Below are 27,583 nucleotides of genomic sequence, written 5' to 3' on the forward strand. Positions count from 1 at the left end.
TCATGTGCTAACGGCTGTCTAAATGACTCGGGTAAAGTTTGTAGCATGCGTGCTTGTTGTTTTTGTCTGCTTCCACTCTTCTTTGCACTAGGATGATGTCGGCGTAAATGTGCAGTCATATTCGTTGTGTTCCCACTAGTGCTGTCAATATTAATCTAGTTGAAATAACGTTAACGCCACAACACGGCAAATCTCCGTTAACGAGCTACCGCGGATTGCCCCGTGCGTGGGGCTGGACAGCCGACACGTTAACGAGCAAACTGCGCTAATGCACTAGTTCCCACCAATGTAATTGAGCATTGTGTGGCACATCCGACATACTGTTTTACTTTAGTCCATGACGCGCTTACCTTCAGGATCACACATCACATGAAAACCAAAATAGTTCCAAACGCCAGATCTGAATTAGGGTGGGGGAGGTTCAATTTGCCATGTTGCAATGAGAGCTTAACTTCTGTCTAGCTAGCTTGCCCTGCGCACAGTGAATCTGGGTTCGACTACTCCGCCTAGTCTGCACTCTCGAGCGCAGATCCACTGAGCGCTCAACACAGACACCATCATCAGAAGGAAAGTTGATAAAATAAATTTAAAAATTTGTATTGTTTGATACATATGCGAACCGAAAGCACTATATCGAGCGGTTCAATATCGATACGAGTATTGTTGCACCCCTAATATAAATAAATAAATATATATATATATATATATATATATATATATATATATATCCATCCATCCACGAATACATCACAAAGATATTCTGCTATCATCTTGTGATGCCTAGTCGACTGAAACTAAAATAATTTAATGCCTTAATTATAACTAAAACTAAATCCTAATTTGCTGTCAAATTCAACCTAAACCAGCCTGAAGCCTGAACTCACACACTGGGTACATTACTTTATCCTTCATTACTTCAGCTCATTATTATTATTTATTACTGAGACAGACACATTATTTATCATCTAATAATAACTTATGAACGTCTGCGTTTCCTTATACCAAAATATTCAATGTTCTGCTGTGTTAAGACCCTGAAATATTTTGATCAAGTTAATAAAATCATGGATTTCATTCATTTAATCATTAAACACAAAGGGAGGGTAATAAAGACAATGCTTGTTGGTTGCAATTCTACCTTGTAATTCTGTGGGGCTGTGGTTTCTTGATAATGGTAATAAGATCATAACACTAACCAGGAAACCCAGTCTATTGTTCCTTATGTTGCTTAAAAATTCAATTCATAGACCAAACCCTTGGGAGAAAAACTAAATAATTATTCATTGTTTTAAAGAATCTTATGCTGCTTTATGATCGATTAATGATTAAACATTTAACTCCATATTTTAAATTTCCATAAATTTGTATTTGTATTAATTTATAATTAGGTCAACTGTGATCATTTTGAGTAATTAGAGGAACTTTAACATGCAGTATTTAATAAACATCCTCCTAATAAGTAAGCTATTTGTTCTGTGGTATTATTAGAAACTATTTCAGTTCAAAAGTTACCTTAGAGATATTGTTACTCCTGGACATTCTTGGCTTTGAATATCTACTATGACCTTAACTTATCTAATCAAGTAATCAACAAAGTTATGTACAATCACTTAACATACCCACATAGCAAAATTGGTATGGCCCGATCTGGGCCACACAATGTGCTTACACTAAAGGACCGTCATTCTTTGCGGAATGTGGGCCATATGTAAGCACATTGTGTGGGCCAGATCGGGCCATACCAATTTTGCTATGTGGGTATGTTAAGTGATTGTACATAACTTTGTTGATTACTTGATGACACCAGTCAGTCATAAGTGCCAGCTTGATGCCAGATCTGGGCCACATACACCAAACCACAATCGGACCAGATGTGGGATGCCATCACTAGACAGTGCCATCTATGCCAGGCCTGGCCCATATCTGGATATCTGACATATGTCTTATCATGCCAGAAGTCAGGCAGGAGTGCCGGCTTGATACCGGATCCGGGCCAGACCTGCTTGCTATGTGGGTACTGTGGTATGCACATTGTAATATTGTATATGTAATAACACTTATGGCTTACTTATTACTTACTTGTCTTATTAATTAACAATATGAGTTAGTGTAAAATGTCTTTTTTTTTAACCATTTCCAGATGTTTCCAGGATTTTAAACATAATTAGTTAAACTGAAACTGTGATAGGGCCATGCTATTATAGCAGACGTTCCCAAAGTGTGGGGCCCGCCCCCTAGGGGGGGCGCAGAGCCATTGCAGGGGGGGCGCGGCATGAAAAGGGAAAAAAAAAAAAAAACAACGCTTGGACACTGCTAGCACGGGCGCCCACACAAAGGCAAAGCAGGAGATGAAGCATAGCTGAATATGTTTCCAAACCAACTTCATTCTAAGCCAAAGACTAGAAAATATGGTGAAGCATATCTTCCCTTTGGTTTCACCTGCACAAGTGCTGAGGTAGGTCTCCTTGCAGGATTGGTTTTCCCTTTGTTGGGAGCAGCGCTGGGCTGTTTAAATCATGGACAAACAGTATCCCACATTCTTGATTTGTAGTTCACAAACACTTGTTGTAATGACTAACTACTCTTGACATTTTGGAGATGTTTGCTCTTTATACAGTAAAGTTACAGTGGGATACAAATAACATCAGGCTGATCCTGCCACAATTTGTTCCCCGGTTCAAATCACAGACAAACAGCGTCCAACAGTTGTTTATGTTTTTGAACCCATTTTGCAGAGGGATTTTTTGAAAAATGTATTGATAGCAATGTTGAATATTATTACACAGAAAAAAACAACTACATGTAAAATAATTACACCGTGACGCCTCTGCCTTTGTAAATGGAGGGACAGTAACTATATGTAAGCGTGTAAAACCTGCAGATAGTCAGATTAACAGTATTTCGTCTCTACCTGCCATTCTGCAATTCATCTCATGTAAACAATAACGTGCACACAGCGTGACGTGAAAAAAGGCACATACCTTTGACATTGCATGACCAACTCTGTATTCCTCGTCCAGTAAACGCAAAAAAGGAGTTTTAAAAAATCTCCATTCTCGGTGATTCGAAACGCCGTTTACGTGTGGACGAAACAGCTGCGTTTTCAAAAATACCCGTGTAGGTGTGGACATAGCGTAAAAGAGTTAGTAGTTTATTTTCTTACTACCTGTAATTTATTGCAGATTACTTGTAATTATTTGCTTAATTGTTTACTAAATGTTTGAGGTGTGAAATAAACCGCAATGGAGCAAAATATGGGTGTGTGTGGTTGGAGGATGTGTTCGTGCGCGCGCGCGCGCGTGCGCATGAGGGGGGGCGCGAACATTTTTCTTGTAAAACAAGGGGGGCCCAGCAAAAAAAGTTTGGGAACCACTGGACTACATGATGTGGCCGTGGTTTGAGAGGGCGGAGGCGTATCAGTTCAAACAGTAAGTTAGAATAAATAATAGCTTTTCCAAATGTTGCTGTTTCTTACAGACAAACAGTGAAAGTTTAACTCTTTTGTGTGGACCTTAACTCAACTAGAGATGTGCCAGTAACCAATCTAGATCAGGCTTTAACTATTTTCACCCCAGAAAACTGGTGCTTGTGGCAAAAATTAACTGTGCAACGTTGGGATCACTGTACTTACTGGCTTTAGCATATGCTAATGCAAGACACAGCAATTCACAGAAGCAGCCTGAAGACTCTGTCTGCTGCTTTCTACATAATCTACATAAACGTTTGCTACATAAATTATCTTTGGTTCTCAAGACTATGGAAATGTCGACTGATTTTCAAGGCAAAAAGGCAGAGCTGGTTCTACAGTAGTGGAAAACAGATATGTGTTTTTACAGCCTCAGAAAGATTTTTCAGATTCCCAGTTTGGCTGTTTTTACTTAAATCAAAATAAAAAGTAATTTAAGGTCTAATGTGTGAAGAAAATTCTAAGACTTTTAAGACTTCATTAACGTAAAGTAACAGTTTAACATCAAAATCGTGTTTTTCCTCCCTTGTAACACTGATTATCTGTATATATCTATATTTATTACCTGTGTGCTGAAGTATTTACATTTCACTTCGTTACTGAAACTATTACAAACAAATGGGTGTTCAAATTTACTTGTATTTAAATGGCTCTACCCTTTGTCTTATTAGGTTTTTGGATGGCACACCTGAGCTGAAGAAGTGGACAGAACTCATGTTGCAGGACTCGGCTGTCAAAGCCCTCATGTTCAGCCCAGACGCCCACAAGGCCTTCTTCAAGACCTTCCTTGATGGAAACCCAGACTTTGACTATGGCCTGTAGGAAGTTATTGATGAGAGTATCAAACAAAACCTTCAGCCTTCCTTTAATGTTACTGTGTTACTTTTATGTTATTGTGAAGAGCGATAGTGACTGAGTTTTCAATAAATTTGTCCATGAAATAACTGTCTTCATTCAGATTTTTCTAGTTGTGCTTTAAGACACATAAAAATCAACACAGTTTCCCATTTCATGGTCTCATTTAATAACCTAGATCTCCCTTTCCAAAACTTTGACATCAACACATTAAAAAAACATCACAAGCAAAATGATGAAAGCAAGCTCAAACAAGCAGTCAAAGATGCATACAGTAATACAATCTTTAATAGCTGCCATCAGATCTGCAACAGATACAATGATACATAAAATACAGTTATACAAAGAATGGTTATTTACTATTTTTCATTTGTGTAGATTTTCCTGCATCTTTTTAAAATATTTGATTGTTTTAGGCTACTCCATGCAGACGAATGCAAACATGTGGGGAAAATGTGTCACCTGAACCTCCTGAAGTTGGAACTGAAGTAAATAACCCCATAGCAGCACAAACACCTCACACTGAACATGGTGGTTGAGGGGGTGATGATTAAGGCTTGTTTTGTTTTGCAGAGGAGCATGAACACCTCTGCATAGCAAAGTATTCTAGAGTCAAATGTGAGGACATCTGTTTGACAGCTAACATTTGGTCCAAAGTGCAACAGGACAATAAACCTAAGCACAGCAGCAAATCTACAACAGAATGGCTGTAAAATAAAAGACTCAAGGTGCTTCATGGGCTGAGGTCCAGACACCAAACTGCCTGAAGTGCTGTACTCCTTCAGAGAGCTGTACATAAACAAATGACCCAATTAACGGAAACAAAGCTGCAGAGACGAGTGGGAGAACATTCCTCTACATGTGAGACACTAATAAAGTCATCATAAAACCATTGCTTTAAATTACTGCTGCCAAAGTTGGGAACTTTATTTGTCATATGACAGTCTGTATGAGCAACATAGTTTAAACTTCCACGGCGGCTCCTTTGAAGAGAAGAAAAGAAACACGTCTTTACCAGCCTTCTGAGACAACGGTGGGCGTGTCAAACTGAGTCGACACGCCCACCGCGGAACTAGAGCGTAAAATATAAACTTTAGCTCCGTCCTTTACAATCTGTTTCTAATCATTCGTTACTTCAAGCGCCAACATGTCTGCTGAAAAGTGTCTCGCTAAAGGTAAGAAATAAAGTATTACTCTGTTAACTGAAGGCTGCTTATCGATGTGAAATGCAATAGTTTTATTCCTCCGATTCGATCTGTGTTAAGGATTTAGCTTCGTTTTTGCAAAATTATGCTTTAGTCCTATGAAACCTCTTCGTGCCGATTTGAAGCGCCAAACGGTCCAGATGATTATTAATTTATAAACGTTTATAAACGAAACTCTTTATGCCTGAACCAATTTGTCTGAACAAACAGCGACTCATTACTGCCCTGTAATCAAATAGAAATGATAAATTCACTGTAAGTTTGAAAATAAAGGTGTTTGTAAAGTCAGTTAATGCCGTTTCCATAAAGCTTGGGATGTTGTGTAAAAATACTACGAAGACAAAATGCTGATGTGGAAGCACAACATAACCCAAACTGTCAGCTATAAAATTACTCTGAAAATTATACTACTGTACAAAATAGATTTTTTTCTTTTTTTTTACTTTAGTAAAGGTTTAACAGGAGAAAAGTCTTTACGTAACCCCTCTTCAGGTTTCCCTACTGACCAGTCTTTTAATGGGAGAAACATTTCTGTATCCCTCAGGTAGCGCTGCCCCTGGCCCAGTCCCTAAAGACTACATCAGGGTTTACAGCATGAGGTTCTGCCCTTTTGCCCAAAGGACCAGACTAGTGCTCAAAGCCAAAGGAATCAAGTAAGGCTACTCTTTATTCTAGTTTGCTGTAGAAATGAAAAATCATCACAGTCATTCAACCTGTGCTTAAACATGCACACATAACCTGCTTTTTTGTTTTCAGATACGAAACCATAAATGTCCACTTGAAAGAAAAACTCGATTGGTACCTTAAGAAGAATCAATTTGGTCTTGTCCCAACGCTTGAGACACCTGCTGGTGAGGTGATATACGAGTCACCCATCACCTGTGAATACCTCGATGAAGTTTACCCTGAAAAGAAGCTGCTTCTCTCCTCTCCCTTTGCTAAGGCTCAGCAAAAGATGATGCTGGAGCACTTTTCCAAAGTAGGTCACACAAAAACTTGCATATAAACCTTAACGTTTTGTTTTTTGTTAACCACCACCAAATAATAATATTAATGTCACTGTTACCTACAGGTGATACCGTACTTCTACAAGATCCCAATGGATAAAAAGAAGGGAGAGGATGTCTCCGGACTGGAAGCTGAACTGAAAGAAAAGTTTGCCAAGTTAAACGAGGTAGGGCACACCTTTGAGGCCTCTGGTTCCTTTATCCATTAACCCAACATATGAGGTGATACACTGTGTGTGAATGAGTGTGTGCCTGTGAATCACAGTCATTGATCAAAGGTTGTTTTTATTAAAACAATTAAGTTTATCTTTCCTGACAGTGCCTGGTTATTCCAGTTAATTACAACTCTAATGAATGTAACATTCAATTTCTAGGACCTCGTTAACAAGAAGACCAAGTTCTTTGGTGGCGATTCTATAACAATGATCGACTACATGATGTGGCCGTGGTTTGAGAGGGTAGAAGCGTATCAGGTCAAACAGTAAGTAATAATCTTTACAGATATTTAACTTATAGAAAATTGTAAAAAAAAATTTTAAAAAAAAGCTCAACTGTGGGGAGCCTAAGTATATTATTTACTAGAAATGTTACAAAAGTTAGAAATGTTTTTTGTAGAGATGGCACGATACCACTTTTTAATGTCCGATACCTATATCATAAATTTGGATATCTGCCGATACCGATATGAATCTGATATAGTGTGTTTTTTAATCAATAAAAATGTTTGTTAATATCTTGCTGCTTTTTGCATAAGTTCATACTCAAGTTACAAAAAAACAAACACTAAAGCTATTCTGTTATATTCGTATGCAAAAAATACACTGCACCCAAAATATTTCATAGTTCAGCAATACTGATCAATCTAATAAACTTAAACCTACTCCATCCTCCCTATTCTGGTATTTTAAAGAGTAAGCAACCTAACTAATAGGGTTGCAAACTCCCAGCAAAAAAAAAAAAAAAAGGGAAGGGAACCCCCCCACCTTATGATGCTTAATCGACGTAATCAACTTTAATTTGATGCAGTGTGGGAAAAAATGCACAGAAATCAATTATTTTTCAAGAATAATTAAATAGATTCAACATCTTTCTTCAACAGAATTGCAGACTGTACCTTCCCAAAGGAAAAAGTACCATAGCTTACTAGGGTATATTAGACTTAATAGTTACTATATACAGTAATAGACTTCTATACATTTTTCATCAGATTAAAACTTTGGGTGTAAGATTCGGATAATTATTTAATAAAAGCTAGACATTTTAAATGAGAATAAGAAAGAAAAGTATGTCTTTGAGCCCCCCTTTTCCCTGTTAATGCCCTATCGGCCCCCCTGGCTAAACTTTGCTAGATCCACCCCTGCACAGTTACCAGCTGTCAGCTACTTAGAAAAGGATCCTGGTGTAGAAAGTAATAACAACAGCTTATCAAGCTTAAGGGTCACTCACATATCTTCTGTACGGTGTTTTATAATCCCAAACCTTCACAATCTATTGGAAATGTTCTGAAATGCATGATGCATCTGCACCACTGCAACTGACCTATTTGTCACATCAAGTCGGTAACAAAGGACACTTTCTGCAGAAGCAGTGATTCTCCCGACATTTCTGCATTTTCTACACTTCATTTAAGAACTATGGAAATATGGAAACACACAAAGGAAATGTGTATAGAAGAAGTTTTGTTGTTCAGTTACTGCCTAATTACACACAAGTTCACACAGATATATATGAAGTTGGACACTGATTTGAAACATTTCTCTATTTAAAGGTCCTCCTAAGGTCCTTCTTCTCTGTTATTTTCCCTCTTGTATGTGCTGTCACATTAAACATGACCAACGTTACAGAGAATGGAGTCTGTTGGAGTTTTCTCTTTATTCTTTTTTTGGGGGGTTCAAAAACTTTTTAGGTAGTCAAACTAAAGTCTCAGGCTTCAGGCTGCTCTAAATGTTCTGTTTCAAGAGTTCTTTTCTAGTCTTGGCTCTTTATGATGTCAGTGAGGGTGGTCAGCTAACTCTGACACACAGCTTTGACTGTATCCACTAGAGGTGGATCGATTGCTTGTATTGGTATTGGATTAATGCTAGTGCAGTAGGATCAATACTTTTCTATCCTCAGTATATAGCCCACTGAATTGTGTTAAATATTTTCTTTATTTTCCCTTACTTTACTCGTTACTTGAAAAAGTAATCGGATTGTTGTAATCCGATTACTTGAGAAAAAGTAATCGGATTGTTGTAATCCGATTACTTGAGAAAAAGTAATCGGATTACTGTAATCCGATTACTTGAGAAAAAGTAATCAGATTTTTCTCAGATTACTTGAGAAAAAGTAATCGGATTACTGTAATCGGATTACTGTAATCTGATTACCTGAGAAAAAGTAATCGGATTACTGTAATCCGATTACCTTTTCTCAAGTAATCGGATTACAGTAATCCGATTACTTTTTCTCAAGTAATCGGATTACTGTAATCCGATTACTTGAGAAAAGTAATACTAAATATCATTAGTATTGGCAATACTGGCCTCGTATTTACTCCGTATAGTATCAATACCAGAATTTGCAGTATCCACAGCAATCCTCCCACCTGCTGCTCAAATCATCTGTTTTTGAGGGGCAACCAATCAGGTAAGCGGAAGTGACGGTCAAGGTAAGCGATTCATGTTGTAACTGACGTCAGACGCCGGAGATTTTGGCGGAAAATTAAAGCAAATGGTAGTTTAGATTTGAACAAATTTCTTTAAGCTTCAGTATTACCAAATACACTTATCAATTGTCTCATAACTAACAATATTTGTCTAAATAATCTCCAACACCCTGGAGAACAACAGGGAGAGTTTAGAGGCTCTCCAAGATTATATTGATCAGTGCTTTCAGGATCTCGTGATGAAGAAGGCCCAGAGTGCTGCTTCCCCGGCCAAATCTGAGACGCCGTCGTCGAAAAGACAACGCCCGGCAGATTCCCCCGGCACAACATCGCCAGCTGGCAAAGATATTGCCGACATACTGGAGTCAATCGACAAGCGATTGTCCAGTTTCGACGCAAGGCTGTCCCTGGTGGAGATTCTTCACCGGGAATTTAAATGCTTGCGAGAATCCCTGGAGTTCAGCCAGCAGCAAGTGGAAACGCTCGCTGCTGAAAATGCCACGCTAAGGGAGTCGGTGAAATCTCTCACAGAAAATGTTACTCAGCTCAATAGAGAAAATAAAAAAAATAAAAGAAACGGTTATTGATCTACAAGCTCGTAGCATGCGTGATAATCTAGTATTTTCTGGTATTCCAGAAGCCGCTGGAGAGGACGCGGAGACCACGGTAAAAAGCTTCATCCAAACCCACCTGAAGCTGCCGGAGGACACGGTGAAGAACATCGTTTTCGATAGGGTGCATCGCCTCGGCCCCATTCGAGCTACGGCCGGGAGACCACGTCCTATCGTGGCCAAATTCGGCCACTTCAAACAAAAGCAACATGTGAAAAGCCGCGGCAGGGAATTAAAAGGAACGGACTTCAGCGTGAACGATCAGTTCCCCAAAGAGATCCTGGAACGACGCAGGGTCCTCTTCCCAATTCGACGCGGCTTCATCCAGAAAGGCTCCCGCGCTGTCATCGCTGTGGACCGGCTGTACGTGGACGGACAGCTCCACCGCGACCCCAACATCACTCCGTGGCTGTATTAACTTCAGACCAGATAAGAATCCGCTACACCCTTTCCCTATCCACTCACACTAACTTGCATTAACACAGACGTTCCCAAAGTGTGGGGCCCGCCCCCTAGGGGGGGCGCAGAGCCATTGCAGGGGGGGCGCGGCATGAAAAGGGAAAAAAAAAAAAAAACAACGCTTGGACACTGCTAGCACGGGCGCCCACACAAAGGCAAAGCAGGAGATGAAGCATAGCTGAATATGTTTCCAAACCAACTTCATTCTAAGCCAAAGACTAGAAAATATGGTGAAGCATATCTTCCCTTTGGTTTCACCTGCACAAGTGCTGAGGTAGGTCTCCTTGCAGGATTGGTTTTCCCTTTGTTGGGAGCAGCGCTGGGCTGTTTAAATCACGGACAAACAGTATCCCACATTCTTGATTTGTAGTTCACAAACACTTGTTGTAATGACTAACTACTCTTGACATTTTGGAGATGTTTGCTCTTTATACAGTAAAGTTACAGTGGGATACAAATAACATCAGGCTGATCCTGCCACAATTTGTTCCCCGGTTCAAATCACAGACAAACAGCGTCCAACAGTTGTTTATGTTTTTGAACCCATTTTGCAGAGGGATTTTTTGAAAAATGTATTGATAGCAATGTTGAATATTATTACACAGAAAAAAACAACTACATGTAAAATAATTACACCGTGACGCCTCTGCCTTTGTAAATGGAGGGACAGTAACTATATGTAAGCGTGTAAAACCTGCAGATAGTCAGATTAACAGTATTTCGTCTCTACCTGCCATTCTGCAATTCATCTCATGTAAACAATAACATGCACACAGCGTGACGTGAAAAAAGGCACATACCTTTGACATTGCATGACCAACTCTGTATTCCTCGTCCAGTAAACGCAAAAAAGGAGTTTTAAAAAATCTCCATTCTCGGTGATTCGAAACGCCGTTTACGTGTGGACGAAACAGCTGCGTTTTCAAAAATACCCGTGTAGGTGTGGACATAGCGTAAAAGAGTTAGTAGTTTATTTTCTTACTACCTGTAATTTATTGCAGATTACTTGTAATTATTTGCTTAATTGTTTACTAAATGTTTGAGGTGTGAAATAAACCGCAATGGAGCAAAATATGGGTGTGTGTGGTTGGAGGATGTGTTCGTGCGCGCGCGCGCGCGCGTGCGCATGAGGGGGGGCGCGAACATTTTTCTTGTAAAACAAGGGGGGCCCAGCAAAAAAAGTTTGGGAACCACTGTATTATAGAACATATCGACTTGCCCATTAAACGTGGTCTAACCATTTGCGAGGCACCATAAATGTGTGCACTGAAGTCCTTCATCTCCATGGCCACGTACAGCATGAATCATTAATGTTTGATAAAGAAAAGAAGCTGGCTATAAGAACGGCAAGTCCAGCAGTGATACCATCAGTGAGGGAAACTGCCAACGGGATGGATGTAAGGATACAGTGGTGCATGACTAAACTGGACTAACTACACTGTTTCACTCAATAACTCGCTCTACTTTTTTTTCTGATCTGCTGCCATGGCGATTGCATGCTAACACACTAAAGATTTCTGTTTTTTTTATTTATTTATTTTTCAGTGATTTTCTGTCACAATGGAAGAAACTGAAGACAGCATTGCAGTGGTGGGAATTGGATGCAATTTTCCAGGCGGTGAGGACACTTTAAGAAGTTTCTGTCTGTCTGTTATTATTTTACTACCTAATTTGATTGTTGTGCGTCACATGGTGTATAGTCAGATCCAGAAGTATTTAGACATGGACATTTTTGTGTTTTTGCACCTGTGAACCACCACAGTGGATTTGAAATCAGTCTAGATTATGAAAGTGCAGACTTTCAGCTTTGATTAAAGGGGTTCGACAAATGTATTGGATGAATTGTTTAGGAACTGCAGTCATTTTCAGAGGCTCAAAAGTAATTTGACAGGTTGTTACAAAAAACTTGATAGCTGTCCACTGGAACACCCAAAAGATTTGTTCCTGAGGTGAAGGAGGCATTGCTAGGCTTAATCTAGTAGATTCTTAAAAAGACACAAATGGTGGTATACAGAGGCAAAAACTGTACCATTCCCCAAATAGTATATTAGGAACAGTGAAAAATCTTTCACTATAGTTACATAAAGTTTAAAAAGTGTTTTATATGTATTTTCTCCCCAAAAAAGGAGAGGGGCTTGACAATTTCTGGAAGGTTCTGGTGAACGGGAGAAACTGCTCTGTGCCAATTCCCAAAGAGAGATTTGACTTAAGCAGTTGGTATGATCCTGATGACAACAAGCCGGGTAAATCCCGCACAGCCAAGGCTGCTCTCATTGACGGGTATGGCCCCTTATCTCGTTTAGATCTGCTTATCTGTTTCACAAATGTGCACCTATCAATACAGTCATATAAACTTTTGTTTGGCAATTTCACACTTCATGAAGTGTTGATTAATGAAATCACACTGCTGCTCCTAAGTTGTATTAAAACAGAGACGTACTATTTTGACGCTTTTCCAAAGACGGTTTAGTTTTTTCCCCTTTTGAAAATAAAACAAGTGCTCCAAACACTGGACTACTCAAATATGGCCTCTGCATGCAGAGGCCATATTTGCATGCAGAGGCCATATTTTCTGCATGACTTTATCAGGCAGGCACTTCACTGTGGAAGAATTTGGGCCAACTCAAATTTGCAATGTTGTTTCAGTTTATTGAGGTTTGCAGGTCTCAACACATCATTTCAGTCTGTTTGAGGTCTGGACTTTGAGGCATTCCAACACCTTGATTATTTTCATTTTAGCCGTTCTGTTGTAGATTTGCTGGGATCATTTTCCTTTTGCATGACTCAAATTGGGCCAAGCTTTAGCTGTTAGACAGATTGCTGCACATTTGACTCTAGAATACTTCGGTAAACAGAAGAGTTTGTGGTTGACTTAATGACTACAAGGTTCTCAGATCCTGTGACTATAAAACAAGTCCAAACCATCATCCTGATATGTGTTTACTGTGTGTTATGGCCAAACATCTCCACTTTGGTCTCATCTGTCCAAACGAGTCCTGTGGTTTTTGGAACTTTGCAAACCTAAGCAGTGCTGAAATGTTCTTTTTAGAGAGAAGAGGCAGGTAAATCTTTTCAAACAAGTCATAAATGTCTGAACTTGAACATTTAATGTTCTAACTGAGGCCTGCAGAGTCTAAGATTGCATTTCACAGGCTGACCTTGAGGTAAATTTGCTGGGTCTTCCACTCCTTGGACAATAAAAAACTGTCTTGAAAGTTTTCCACTTGCCTATAATAATTACCACTAGTCATTGCTGTCTTACCTCTCTGACATTGTGTAATCACAAACCCGAATACTCCAGACTAACAAACCACCAAAACATAACTGATCAACAAGTGTGAGGTGCTTGATTTACAGGGCTTGGCTGCTAGTTAACCAGTTAATTTCTATGGGAATAGTGAAGATCTACTTAGTTTTTCAAAGTTTTTCACACATCACTTCTGCATTTTGGCTTAGTTTGTTTGTTTGTTTGTTCTAATAAATAAAAGCATGGTGTAATATGTCATGTGTTTTAATTCACTTTAGGTTGTATTGACCTATCTTTGTGACCTGGACCAAATTATATTTGTCATGTCCAGTATAGAATATACGAATAGAAAGAGAATGTACTTTATTTTTACCATGATTTAGGTTTTTTCTTTCATTGTGTTTTACCAAACTGCAGTGTTTTGTCTTTAGCTCTTTGGATTTAAGCAAATCTGCCTTTCATTTGCATTAGTTTCCTTTCTTTTGGTGGAGTATTGCACAGAAATTGTGGACAAACCAAAAATAGAAACTGATTGTAGGTTTGTGCAATAGAAACAGCTTTACAGCTTTAGTCTGTACATGCATTACAATGTAAATGCAACACATGTATGAGAAGTAATCTAAGAAGGAAGAATTTAAACAGTAATTAGAACATCCCATTGCCTGAATCTGACCTTGTTTTTTTTTTTTTTTTTTTGGTATTTTCAGGTTTAATGAATTCGACCACAGGTTTTTCAGCATCAGTGACAGTGAAGTGGAACAAATGGATCCTCAGCAAAAACAGCTCCTTCAGTGTGTCTACAGGGCTTTAGAAAATGCTGGAATTCCAATGGAAAAAGCCAGTGGGACCAAAACAGGAGTGTTTTTTGGTAAGGTACTAAAAGTTTACTTGTGTTTTTGTGTTTTTATTGTTTTGTGTTACAATAATGGGTGCTTGATCCAAAACAAAGCTACTTTTTATACCAGAATTACCATCAAAATTTACATACATTCAAATGAATAATGTTAAAATGATAAGTGCATGACCCCTGTGTTTTATGTATCTATGTAGGAATAATGAACAGAGGTTATGAAACAAGAGCTGCACATGTGCACCCAAGTGTGATCAACCACTGGACTGGCACAGGACTTGCCATGAGTATTGCAGCAAACAGAGTCTCCTATGTCTTTAACTTCACCGGACCTTCGCTGTCCTTAGACTCTGCCTGTTCTTCATCCCTTGTGGCTCTTCATCTTGCCTCTCAATCAATAAAACAAGGTCTGTCCAGCATAGATAACTTCAGGTTAATTAGCAATAGAGGAAATCATTCTGTAGTATCGTATTTATTTAGAAAGCGGCGTTTAATTAGTTGGGATGATATGGTGTGTTTTATCTTATCAGGGGATTGTGAAATGGCTGTCTGTGGAGGGGTCAACTGCATCCTTGAGCCAAGAGTTTTTGTTGCGCTGAGCAAAGCCAAGATGATCTCACCTGATGGAACCAGCAAACCTTTTTCCAGTAGAGCAGATGGATACGGCAGAGGGGACGGATGTGGAGTAGTTCTCCTAAAACCACTGAAAAAGGTCAGCATATGCAGATTAATTATAAGAAAAAGTCAAATACTTCAGGAATTTAAACATTAAATGGACAGTTTGCCAAAGTGCAAAACCCGGATGTTGGCAATGTAGTAGCTCAACCAGCTGATGATCCATCACAATTCATAGATTACTATAATACATGAAGTACAGAAAGGAAGTTATCAGTTTTCTTGTACAAACTAATGGCTCTGTTGCACAAACTAAGGATAATTAAAATCCACTGAGAAGTACAGCAGGATCACAAACTGTCATATTCATTACAGTTAATCTGTCTGTGAAGGTTCTCAGTCATCCAAGTCATCGTAGTCAAAGGAGCTTGCAAGGAAAGCGTCTGGACTTCTTTAAGTTACTTGAAGACGTTTCACCTCTCATCCGAGAAGCTTCTTCAGTTCTAAGGTCAAATGGTGGAGAGTCCCAGATATAAACCTAGTGGGAGTGTCCCCCCACAGAGGGACAAAAGGACCCCCTGATGATCCTCTAATCGCCTGAGCCAAGGTGTGAAACTGGGTGTGGGTCCCAATCAGCCAGAGTTTCGGGTGAGGTGATTGTGAACCATTTGACCTTAGAACTGAAGAAGCTTCTCAGATGAGAGGTGAAACGTCTTCAAGTAACTTAAAGAAGTCCAGACGCTTTCCTTGCAAGCTCCTTTGACTACAGTTAATCTAGTTTAGCTAAAATCTGAGCAATATTCTAGGGGCAGGTGCAAACCTTGTGAATTATGGAGGGACAGACAGATGGGCGATGAACACCTGGCCATCTCATAGACCTGTTGGTCCTTCGGGAGGATGAGCTAAAAACACAACAATGACTCCCTTTAACTTTTTTTCATATTCAGTAATCAATTGCAAATAACTGCAGTGACCAACTGTACACTTTCCATCAAACGTGATTGACCTGCTCGCCTAGCCTATAAAAATTGTCTCCAACAGATTGGTTTAACATTTCATTTCCATTTTTGCACACTTAGTTTAGTTCTAATTAACCAGCTTGAACAGAGGATATTTTCAAATGTATTTTCTGTAGCTGTACAAGTGGCTCCATAGTGCATACCTTTACGCAAAATATAGAACATTCCGTTTGATTTAAGACAAAGTGGAAATCTCTGCAGTATTTATCCTTCAGCTGAGTAACTCACATCAGTGCAATCTAGTTTATATATTTATAACTATAAGCTAAAGTTCAAATATGGCATGTAATATGTTTGACTCTGGTATAAGATGTTCTTTATCAATACACACTTTTATTCATGTTTCATTTTGATCTTTTTGTTGCTTGACAGGCTCTTCAAGACCATGACCATATCTGGGGTATAATCAGCAAAACTGCTGTAAACCAAGATGGTCGCTCTGTCACTCCAATCACCAAACCATCCATGACACAACAAGAAGAGCTTTTCCGCAGAATCTATTCAGAGTCTGACCTTGCAAATGTCCAGTACATAGAGGCACATGGGACTGGAACCCCAGCTGGAGACCCAACAGAGGCAAGAAGCATTTCCAACGTCATTGCTAAATCTAGACCTTCCGGTTCAAAGACACTCTGGATTGGCTCTGTAAAGAGCAATATTGGACACACAGAATCTGCTGCTGGAGTCGCTGGACTCATTAAGGTTCTCCTGATGATGAAGCATGAGACCATTGTTCCTTCGGTGTTCTACACTGATAAGGCTTCCGGTGTAGATACCACAGCACTAAACATTAAAATTCCTAAGGAACCAGAAAAATGGGAATGCTCTAGTGCAAGAGTTGCAGGAGTTAACAACTTTGGTTTTGGGGGAACAAATGCACACGCCATTGTCACACAGCACATCCAGTCATATTCTAAGCAAAGGCATGATGACAAGCAAGTCAAGTATTTTGTCATATCTGCAAATTCTTCAAAATCACTTAACATGATGATGGAAGATACCATCAGTCAGCTACAGGCAGAAAACCGGTTTGATCTAGATTCTTTGCTCTACACGTCAGCTTGCAGAAGAACCCACCAAAAACATAAATACAGAAAAGCCATCACAGTGTCTTCTGTAGTTAATCTAAAAGAGAAGCTAATTGGTACTGTTGGCAAAAATATCAGTGTTGCCTTCTCAGATCCAAGGTTAGTGTTTGTCTTCTGTGGAAATGGTGTCACCTGCCATCGTATGTGCATGCAGCTACTAAAAAATGAGCCTATATTCAGAGAAAAGATCAAAGAAATTAAGGACCTTTTCCAAAAGCTGAGTCCTCTGGACATCTTGGATACTCTTGAGAGCGAATTTGAGAGCAGCGACTTCAGAAACCCAGACGTTGTCCAACCCCTCCTCTTTGCTATTCAGGTTGGGATTACTACCTTGCTCAGGCACTGGGGAGTCAAAGCTGATGCAATTCTTGGACACTCTGTTGGTGAAGTGGCAGCCGCTCACTGCTCTGGTCTCTTGTCTCTGGAGGATGCAGTAAAAGTCATATATTTCCGCAGCACTCTCCAGAGAAATGTCACCGGGGGAAAGATGCTCGTGATCAGCAACATGGCTGTATCAGAGGTATCTTCACTGCTCCCTCCTTACTCTGGTAAAATTGGCCTTGCTGCATATAACAGCCCACAGTCCTGCACCCTTTCAGGTGAGGCAGACGCAATTGAGCGCTTCCATAAGGAGCTAAGCACCTCAGCCAATAGTCAGAATCTGTTCCTTCGTGTGCTGGATGTCCCTGCTGCTTATCACAGCCACATGATGGACCCAATTCTACCAGAAATTGTGGAAAAAATTGGCATCTTACAGGCAAATGATCTTGACACAGAGTTGTTCTCAACAGTGACAGGGAAGGAAGTCCAGCAGGGAGATTTCTGCACAGGTGAATACTGGGCTAGAAACATTCGTGATCCGGTTGCTTTTGAGCAGGCAGTACAGTCAGCAACTAGAGGAAAGAAGCACACTGTGTTTGTTGAGATAGGTCCAAGAAGGGCACTGCAGAGAAACATAATGGAATCTCTGGGAAATGACACGGCTGTCCTTGCCTCTGTGCAGCCAGAAAGAGATCAAGAATCAGTCATGTCTGTTGTCTCTAAACTGTTTGAACTCGGCGTTCAAGTAGATTGGAAAAACTTCTATAAAGGCTATGAGACAGTACCTCTGCCTTTTCCTAAATATCAATTTGACTGCTCAGACAAGGATGTTATCATTGGGGCAGCACAGAATAACACAGCAAGCAATCATCCTGTGCTGTGTCAGACAGGAAGTGAAAGCAACATTTTCACTTGTGATCTAAAGTCCGACTCTTCTTTCTACTTGAAAGAGCACAAGCATAATGATGTACCCATCATCCCTGGTGCTTTCTATGCTGAGCTGGGTTTAGCTGCGTGCATGGCCAGTGCTAAACCAAAAGTACCTCTCAGTTCACTGCAGCTCAGTGTCAATTTTCACAGACCATTTGTTTTAACACAGAATCCACCTGAAATGAAAGTGCAACTAGAACAAACAGAGAGGGAAACCAGATTTACCGTTCTCTCCTCATCTGTAGTTTATGCATCAGGCACTGTGGTTTCAAAGAAAGAGAGGCTGATTGAGGAGCAGCGCATTTCACTAAGCTCCATCAACAAACGATGCACATCTGTAGTGAGCTTTCAGGAGTTTTATGGGTATCTCTCTCAAGGAGGCTTTCAGTATGGAGACATCTTCCAGAATAAGAAGGATGTGCACTATGGAGATGATCTGAAAGAGGCTTTTGCAAAAGTCTCAGTTCCAGAAGAACTTCAGCCTCATTTGCATGACTACTGCATTCATCCTGTCTTGCTGGATTATCTGATGCAGCTTCTCCCAGTTGCAGTAGAGCACATCTTTGCTGGCAGGTCAGGATTTCCTGCCAAAATAGGAAGTCTTACAGTCTTTGAACCTTTGCAAAATGAGATGACTATTTATCTGAGAGCAACTGATGTGGGCACTGATCACTTTGGGGTTTGTGGGTGCTTTGCAGACAAGGAAGGCAGAGTGTTGGTTGAGGTCAAAAATGTCATAATCAAGTACCTAGGCAGTCATTCTCATGTGGTAGATGAGTACTTCTACCACAATGCCTTCAATGTTGTCCCAAATGATCACATTGCTACTCCTCCTCCAAAGGTGTTGGTGTTCTGTGATACTTTAGGGATTGCTGATGGTCTAAAGAAATATTTGGACTCAGCATCTACTTACATTCCCATCACATATGCAAAGGACATCTTGGGCAATGGTTTCCCTTCTCTTTTGGCAAGTCTTAAAATCACAGATATTAGAGAAAACTTTGATGAGGTCTTATTTTTGTGGGGCAATGAAGACTTCACATCACGGCCAGCTGAAATCATCCTGCAGAGTCTAGCTGACTGCTGTGAGATTTTCCGCCAAATAGTTGTTGAGCTAAAGCGAATTCACTTCCCCAAATCAATTAGAGCCATTACCTACCGTTCATCTGACATCACAGTAGACCACGTAAGTCCAGGTTTTGCTCTTGTTGGTATGACACGATCGTTCGCTGCTGAGATACCAAATCTTTCTTTTCAGCTGATTGATGTGAGCAGGATCTCTCCTGAGGACATTGCAGCTCTGTCTGATGTCCTAAGGTCATACCCATGCAGCAAGCACCCAGAACTGGTGGTAAAAGATGGACAGGTCTTGAAACCTTCCATTATGCGAACCCCACTAGAAATGACTGACAATGATGTTGGCACTTATACATCTACAGTGTCTGAACCTTGTGTTTTTCTGACAGCTGATTCTCATGAAATTACGAAACTGAGTGCCATTCGCTCTGACGAGGAGGCTGAGCCGATCAGTGATACATTCATTGAAATCCAGCCCAGTAAGATATGTGTTCACTCTTCCGACTATTTCCCAGTCAGCACTTCAAATCTAAAATTCGGCAAAACACTGTATTGGAACAAGCACTCATCTCAGAAACACAAGCTGCTCGCTCTTGACTTCAGCGGTACTGTCATTGCAGTTGGAAAAGATGTAAAGAAATTCAAAGTGGGAGAACTTGTTGCTTCCTGTTATCCTGTGGTGGCAGCAAGTAAGATCAGAGTACCACAGGAAGTGTGCTACAGCACCAAAAAGTTCCCAGTCCTCAGAAAAACACCTTGTGTTTCCTACTTTGTGCTAGCATGGGAAATCCTTCATCGAGCCTTGCTCGGAGCCAAGCGTAATATAACAATCATTTGCTCTGTGCCTGATTCTGCACTATTGAAAGTCTTGGCATTTAGCGCTTGCAAATCAGGCTGGAATGTGAATGTTGAAACGCAGTGCAATGGGACTTTTGTAGGTGCCAGTCAGTTGGGTGCAGTTGTCATTCTGCCTCCATTTGATGAATCCCTAACTGCTCAAATTTGCAACTTTCCAGGGTTACAACATGTTGTAATCGTATGTGAATCTCCGAAGCAGGATCTAGTCGTTGAGGAAGTGTTCCAAAGTGCAAAGGAAGGTGTTCATGTACAGATAACTCAGATGCCAGTCATTTTCCAAAAGGGATTCCTGAGAACACACAGGCCATACCTTTATCACTGGCTTAAGTCCTTAAACTTTAATGGGAAATTGGCTCTTGAAAGCTTTACCTTTCAGAGTGCAAAATCTGAACGAAAAAGCATTGATTCAGCAAAACCAGACTCATATTTCAGCTCCAAGAAATTGGCTGTCGTAGCTCTAGAAAATGATGTTGGCAGCACACTGTCTGAGATTCCACTTCTCCCAACAAAAAAACGGCTTTTTCGAAAGAGGTCTGTGTATGTAGTGGCAGGTGGTCTTTCTGGTCTGGGCTTTGAGACTGTTAAGTTCATCTCACAAAGAGGTGGTGAGTACATTGTCATTCTCTCCAGAAGCAAGCCCACACCAGAAGTACAGCAGGAAATCAACAATGTGGAGAAACAGTGTGGAAACAGCATCACCAGCATGGAGTGTGACATATCTGTTTATGAGAATATGCACAAAGTCATCAATGTCATTGGCAAGAAGTTCCCTGGTTTTCCGATCAGAGGTGTGTTTCACAGTGCAGTAGTCTTGCATGACGGGCTGATTGAGACCCTTAACAGATCTCTGTACGAGAAGGTTTTCAGGCCAAAAATAAATGGTGTCCTGAATTTGCACTATGCAACAAATCACTGTCCGTTGGATTACTTTGTATGTTACTCCTCCATCTCCGCTTTCCTGGGAAACGCATCGCAAACAAACTACGCAGCAGCCAATTCATTTCTCGATCTGTTCTGTCAATACAGGCGCAAACTCAGCTTGCCTGCACAGTCTATCAACTGGGGAGCTCTGAACCTTGGTCTGCTCTTGAACAAAGAACATTTCCAGCGTTTTCTGGAGGCAAAGGGAATAATGATTTTAGATGTGGCTGAGATTTATCAATGCTTGGAGCAATGCCTTGTGCTCAACCGACCCCAGCAAGCTGTTTGCAGGTTTCACTTCAGAAACATCAGATACAATATCCTCTCCCAAAATAAAGCTTTGTCTATGCGCCTTTCTGCATTAGTTGAGGCAGCCTTCCAAAAATCTAGAGAGACTTACTCTGAAACTAAACAAGATGTCTGCGTCTCTCCAAAGGACTATGTTGTTTCTCTACTTAGTGAGACTATTGGCATGGAGCAGAGTGAGCTGAAAGATGATTTACCACTTTCATCCTTAGGCATTGACTCTATGCAGGCTATGACTCTGCAGAATTTGATCTTTCAGGAGAGAGGTGTGAATGTGCCTTTGGTGAAACTGTTGGATCCCAATGCAACTATTGCAACAATGGCAGCTCTACTGAGTGAATGAGCTGAAGGCGAAAGTGTCAGTGAGAACCCAGAGTCTCTACCAGATGAAGCTGAAGTCTCTACCAGATTGTGAAAAACTGAAATAGAGATATTACTGTATAAATGCAATCAGCCATCACAACACTACAATGATGGATTCAATCTATATTTTGCACTGAGATTCAATTAAAATGGCCATTGTAATAAAGGAAAGTTCATATATTAATCAAACCTTTTTTACAGTACAGTCCTTTGTGGTGTTTTTTTTTTTTTTTTGGTTCATGTTTTTCTAATGCAGTTTTTTAACAAATGTCATCTAGTTTACTAACTGGAAGTTTTAAAAGGATATTTTATATCACTGTTTTAAATTGCCAATATGGTACAGAAAAACAGCATTGCAACTACACATGTAACTCTTGATAAATGCTTTTACTGTTAACACACTTACTTTCCATAATTTATCTATTATTATTATTTGGAATTTAAATAAATGTTTTATCTTTTATCTTGTCTTGTCACATCTGTCACTGGGTTCTCTCTATTTACTAAAGCTTGTTTGATATAAATTATTCTCCATCAGGTGATGGTCAGTACTTATCACTGTTAACTCATTAATTCAGAATTTTTGTCAACTTCATGACAGTAATGGAAAAAAGCTTGCAATACAGCAGCATGGCACCATGCATAATGATGGTGGTGTCATCTGCAAACTTCAGGAGTTTAACAGCCAAGTTCTTGGAGGTGCAGTCATTGGTGTAGAGGGAGAACAATAGTTGTGAGAGGACACATCCTTGAGGGGTACCAATACTGAGGGACCGAGTTTCAGAGGTGATCTCCCCCAGCCTCACTTGCTTCTTCCTGTCTGATGTTGCTGTCATTCGGAACTGCTACATCTATCACTACAGCCATCTTCTTCTGTTTGTCTACCACCACTATGTCTGGTTGGTTAGCCATCACCATTTTTTCGACAGGACTTCTGTATCTGGGATTAGCTCGGTCATTCTCCACCACCCTAGTGAGTGTCTCCCATTTTGACTTCGGGACTTCCCGGCCATACTCGGCACAGATGTTTGTGTACACTATGCCGGCCACTTGGTTATGGCATTCCATGTATGCCCTGCCAGCTAGCATCTTGCACCCTGCTGTTATGTGCTGGATTGTCTCAGGCGCATCTTTATACAGCCTGCACCTGTGGTCTTCCCTGGTGTGATAGACCCCAGCCTCTATGGATCTTGTGCTCAGAGCTTGTTCCTGTGCTGCCATGATTAGTGCCTCTGTGCTGTCTTTCAGTCCAGGTCTTTCCAGCCACTGGTAGGGTTTCTGGATGTCAGCCACCTTCTCTATCTACCGGTGGTACATTCTGTCCAGGGGGTGGTACATACCATGCAGGGGCTTACACAATAGTTCATCATCTTCCTCTTCTTTCTTGGGTTTCTGCTGCCTGAGGTATTCACTGACCATTCGGTCGGTTGGGGCCATCTTCCTGATGTATTCGTGGATGTTCGTTGTCTCATCCCAGACTGAGGTGCTGACACTCACCAGTCCCCGGCCTCCTTCCTTCCGCTTAGTGTGCAGCCTCAGGGTGCTGGACTTGGGGTGAAACCCTCTATGCATGGTCAGGAGCTTCCTTGTCTTGATGTCAGTGGCTTCTATCTCCTCCTTTGGCCAGTTTATCCCAGCAGGGTACCTGATCATGGGCAGGGCGTAGGTGTTGATAGCCCGGATCTTGTTCTTACCATTCAGCTGACTCCTCAAGACTTGTCTGACCCAGGTGACTGATAATTGCTCTATTCCGTAGTCAGTATCCATAGCCAGCCTTGTCAATGATCTCACTGTGGGGGTTAAGGCCTATGCAGAACAGCAGCATGGACAGAGCATCTCCTAGGTACATCCCGCACTTGATGGTGACTTGTGCTATGAGCTTGAAGTTGGCTTCTACTGTTGCCCGCCGCATCCCCATTGAGTTCCTGATGAAGGCTCTTGGGGTCCTGTTGATCGTGTATAGATCTAGGCACAGAAAGGAATTCTTGCCAATTCCTTTCTGTGCCCCACTCATGTATTGAGCCATGTGCCTGTTCATCTTAGCCGCTACGATGCCTGACAGGAGCTTCCATGTGGTACTGAGGCAGGTTATTGGTCAGTAGTTGGATGGGACCAGTCCCTTCTGGGGGACCTTGAGGATCAGGACTGTCCAGCTTTCAATTAGCCATTCCGGGTGCGTCTCGTCAACTAGTAGCTGGTTCATTTGTGCTGCGAGATGCTCATAGAGTCCAGTCAGCTTCTTCAGCCAGTAGGCGTGAACCATGGCGGGGTCAGGTGTTGTCCAACTAGTCATACTGGAGACCCTTTCTTGGATGTCTGCCACTGTGATGGTTACTGGGCCCTGTTCAGGGAGGTTGCTGTGGTCCCTCAGATCCACTAGCCACTGAGCACTGCCGTTATAGGTTGTGTCCTTCTCCCATATGCTCTTCCAGCAGGGCTGGACTGGGACAAAACATCAGCCCGGGCATTTTGACTAGAGACCGGCCCACCAGGTATTATAGGAAAAACCATAAAGCCTTTGAATGAAAACAAATGCTGTTGTGACAGTGATGTACACTGTCTTGTTGGTATATGTATGATTTCTATACATTTTACATCAGATAAAAACTTTGGTTGTAAGATTTGGATAATTATTTGTTAAAAGCTAGACATTTTAAATGAGAATAAGAAAGAAAAGTATTTTTTGTGTCCCTCTTTCCCTGTTAATGCCCTACCTGGCCCCCTGGCAAATGTTTGCTAGACCCGCCCCTGCACAGTTACCAGCTGTCAGCTACTTAGAAAAGGATCCTGGTGTTATTTGTCTCTCAGAAACAGTTCATAACTTCCCTTCAACTCATTCATGTCACCTAAAAGGTAAACCTGTTTCTCCATCACCTGTTCAGCTCTGATGATTCAGTAAGGACATCTCCTGGTTTCATCTTCATGTTTCCCTCTCACCACATATTCAAACTGATATCATGACCAGTAGCTTTTATGCTGTGGCTCCAGCAAACATCAGCTGATACTAGAAATCAATATTAAATAAATTCTAACAACAGCTGAGCAAGCTTAAACCTGCTGCTGTTGTTTAGCGCGACATCCGCTGGTTTCCTCTTTCTGGTGCAAAGTGGGCGATAAACAAACAAGAGAGAAAAGCCGATCAGCTGATCATTGATCAGTTTCATGATTGAAGTAGCAACAGGAGAGGGAGGGGAGAGAATGAGAGAAGAAGAGGCAGCTGACAGCGTAAAGACACAGAATAACCCCAGATTTGTGTCTTTTTCCATTCTAGCTGAAGTCTGGGACAAATCGTGTTCCTTTTCAGCTCAATATAAAACGCGCAATATTTTCTCTGAATACGGGACGATTCCGTTCTTTTAGGGAATGGTTGGCAACTCTACTAACTAACCTTATGAATAAAATCAAGTTCACTATCAGTAACATCATAGCACCCACCCAGCTTTATAGAAACTCCGTCATGCTAGCTAGTACGCAGTACGAGTTATTGTAACTGACTGTAAATAGTCAGCACAAGAAAATAAACTGCACTTCAACTTGGTTTATATCTGACCCAGATAGACTGCAGGTCATAACTTCTTACCTGAAGTTCAGTTCACCTGACACTCGGAGCGGCAGCCGCCTTGGGTCTCTCCTCCTTCTGCTCCCCTTACCCTCACCCACCTGCTGGCCTCTGTGGAAGCTCCGCCACAGCCACCACCAAACAACTGAGTTATTTTTACACATCGGCCAGCATCTGGCCAATCCACCACCATTCATTGTTTATACCGTTACAACCCCCCCCCCCCCACACACACACACACAAAAAACCATTGGCCCATAAAAACGAAAAATCACCATCGGCCCACCAGGCAAATGCCCGGTATGCCCGATGGCCAGTCTAGCTATGGTCATGCCATCAGTTAACCCTTCGCGTTCCAGCTGTGGCACAAGTGCCCAGGGTTGCCGACCCCTGACCTGAAGCAATGTTGTAAAGAAAAGTGCACCAATATGTGTCCGCAACAATGTGAGAGACTGATAAAATCATATACTAAAAAAGTACTCCAAGTCATTCCTGCTAAATATGGTCCTGCAAGCTGTCAACTTAGGTTTTCACAAAGCACTTGGCTTAATTTTTGTTAAGTAATGACACAGTGTAATATGTAATATGTGTTGTTCGATCTGAATAATCAAATATATTTTAATTATTTTAAGACCTGGTAAGGAACAAGTTTTTTTGTAATTGACTGAGGGTGTAAAGTTGGCTCAAGAATCCTTTGGGCAGTGACACAGGTTTTGTAGTTTGGGGCGTTTTATTTAAAAAAAAAAAATGTTTTCACTTTTGGAATTTTTAGACACAATCCCACATTTTCAATGGTTGAACAAACAATTGGAAGAAACATAAATTTTAATGTGGATTATTCTAAAAAGATGAATGTGTCACAGCGGGGTGCGTCGGTGTGAAGATGAGGTGGACCCAGAAGCAGACACGGTGGAGACAAAACTAAGTTTCCAAAATAAAGCGAGCCTTTATTTGGCTGAAAGAATGAATAAAACAAAATAGCAAACAAGACTCGACTATGAACTAAACTGACTTTTTAAACTATGACCTTGACGAGGAAAACATGGGGGTACATATGCAGACGACGTGATGCTGAACCCAGGGAGACTGTGGACTTAAATACACACATGAGGTGATTAGGGGAGGTGGAGACACATTGAGGACACAGCTGACTAGAATGAAACATAATGACAACACGGGGGAGAGTAAAACGAAATACAATGAGCAAAGAACACCAGACTCTTTCAAAACAAAACAGTAACCACAATAAGACGCAGACATGACATGAACTTGAGAACAAGATAACACAACAGACATGAAACATGATAGACACACTAAACAACAAGGAGAACCTACCACAGGCATAACTGAGAGTACACTGAGGACAAGAACATGTAGTAAACAGAAAGAGATACATAACCTAAATGAAAAAAATAACTCAAAGCAACCTGATAATACAAGAACTAAACCTTCTTACAATATGCCTAGGAACACGAATATAATAACCCCAAAATGCTGGGTCATAGACAATTACAGCTGCCAGTCTTTTAGGGTATGTCTCTACCACACAGCAAATTCAAAAGTGTTAAATGTTTTGGTGTTAGTAGTCTTCTTGCAAAAGTAGAGTTAATTTTACTCTAAGTAGAGTCACATTCTTTTAATGTAACTCTGAGGTGTAAAATGATAGTAGTTAAAATCGAGTGTTAAAAATGAGTGTTTCTATGTCAAATCTGGAGGTGTTACAATGGAAACATTAACTCTTGACCTCTTAACTCTGAACTCCTACAGGGGCTATGACACCAATAGAGTAAATTCACAGACTCCGCCCCCAGCACCATAGGCTCCAATTGAAGCTGAAGTGAAGCCGTTTCACAACATTTTGCTCTACATATTTGAGTTGTTTGCCATGCTTGGTAAGTCATTTTTTCAAAGATTGTTTCAATTATTATTATTAGCTTTTACTTCTGTGGCTCTTTGGAGTTGAAAGCTGTGTGATCAAGTTGCTCGGTGATAGCATAATATTCTGTTTTAGCTAACTAAAAGGTATTGTTTGTGGGCAAATACCACAGCCTTGAAAAAAAGCTCGCATGTGAATTTTCAGTCAAATGCACCTAAAACAATGCCTAGAATGTGAAATGTTGGTATAATGGTGCTACTTGAAGCCTGAAAACGATCTCCCATAAAAAAAAATTAAAAAAAC

General features: G+C 40.8%; 2 protein-coding genes across 2 annotated transcripts; both read left to right on the forward strand.

Moving 5' to 3' along the window:
- Positions 1-5,351: 5,351 nt before the first annotated feature.
- Positions 5,352-7,088, forward strand: LOC148101486 (glutathione S-transferase omega-1-like). Its single transcript, XM_087845652.1, has 5 exons — positions 5,352-5,496; positions 6,071-6,179; positions 6,283-6,505; positions 6,599-6,700; positions 6,908-7,088. The coding sequence occupies exons 1-5, from the start codon at positions 5,469-5,471 to the stop codon at positions 7,016-7,018; spliced, it is 573 nt and encodes a 190-aa protein (XP_087701778.1). The 5' UTR covers positions 5,352-5,468; the 3' UTR covers positions 7,019-7,088.
- Positions 7,089-11,395: 4,307 nt separating this feature from the next.
- On the forward strand, positions 11,396-21,977 carry LOC148101487 (uncharacterized). The gene is made up of 6 exons (XM_087846269.1): positions 11,396-11,868; positions 12,377-12,530; positions 14,205-14,365; positions 14,548-14,754; positions 14,878-15,059; positions 16,354-21,977. The coding sequence occupies exons 1-6, from the start codon at positions 11,811-11,813 to the stop codon at positions 21,823-21,825; spliced, it is 6,234 nt and encodes a 2,077-aa protein (XP_087702395.1). The 5' UTR covers positions 11,396-11,810; the 3' UTR covers positions 21,826-21,977.
- Positions 21,978-27,583: the final 5,606 nt, after the last annotated feature.

The sequence above is a fragment of the Neolamprologus brichardi genome, chromosome 9 (assembly GCF_056152115.1).
Source record: "Neolamprologus brichardi isolate AB-2024 chromosome 9, ASM5615211v1, whole genome shotgun sequence".
Taxonomy (NCBI): Eukaryota; Metazoa; Chordata; class Actinopteri; order Cichliformes; family Cichlidae; genus Neolamprologus; species Neolamprologus brichardi.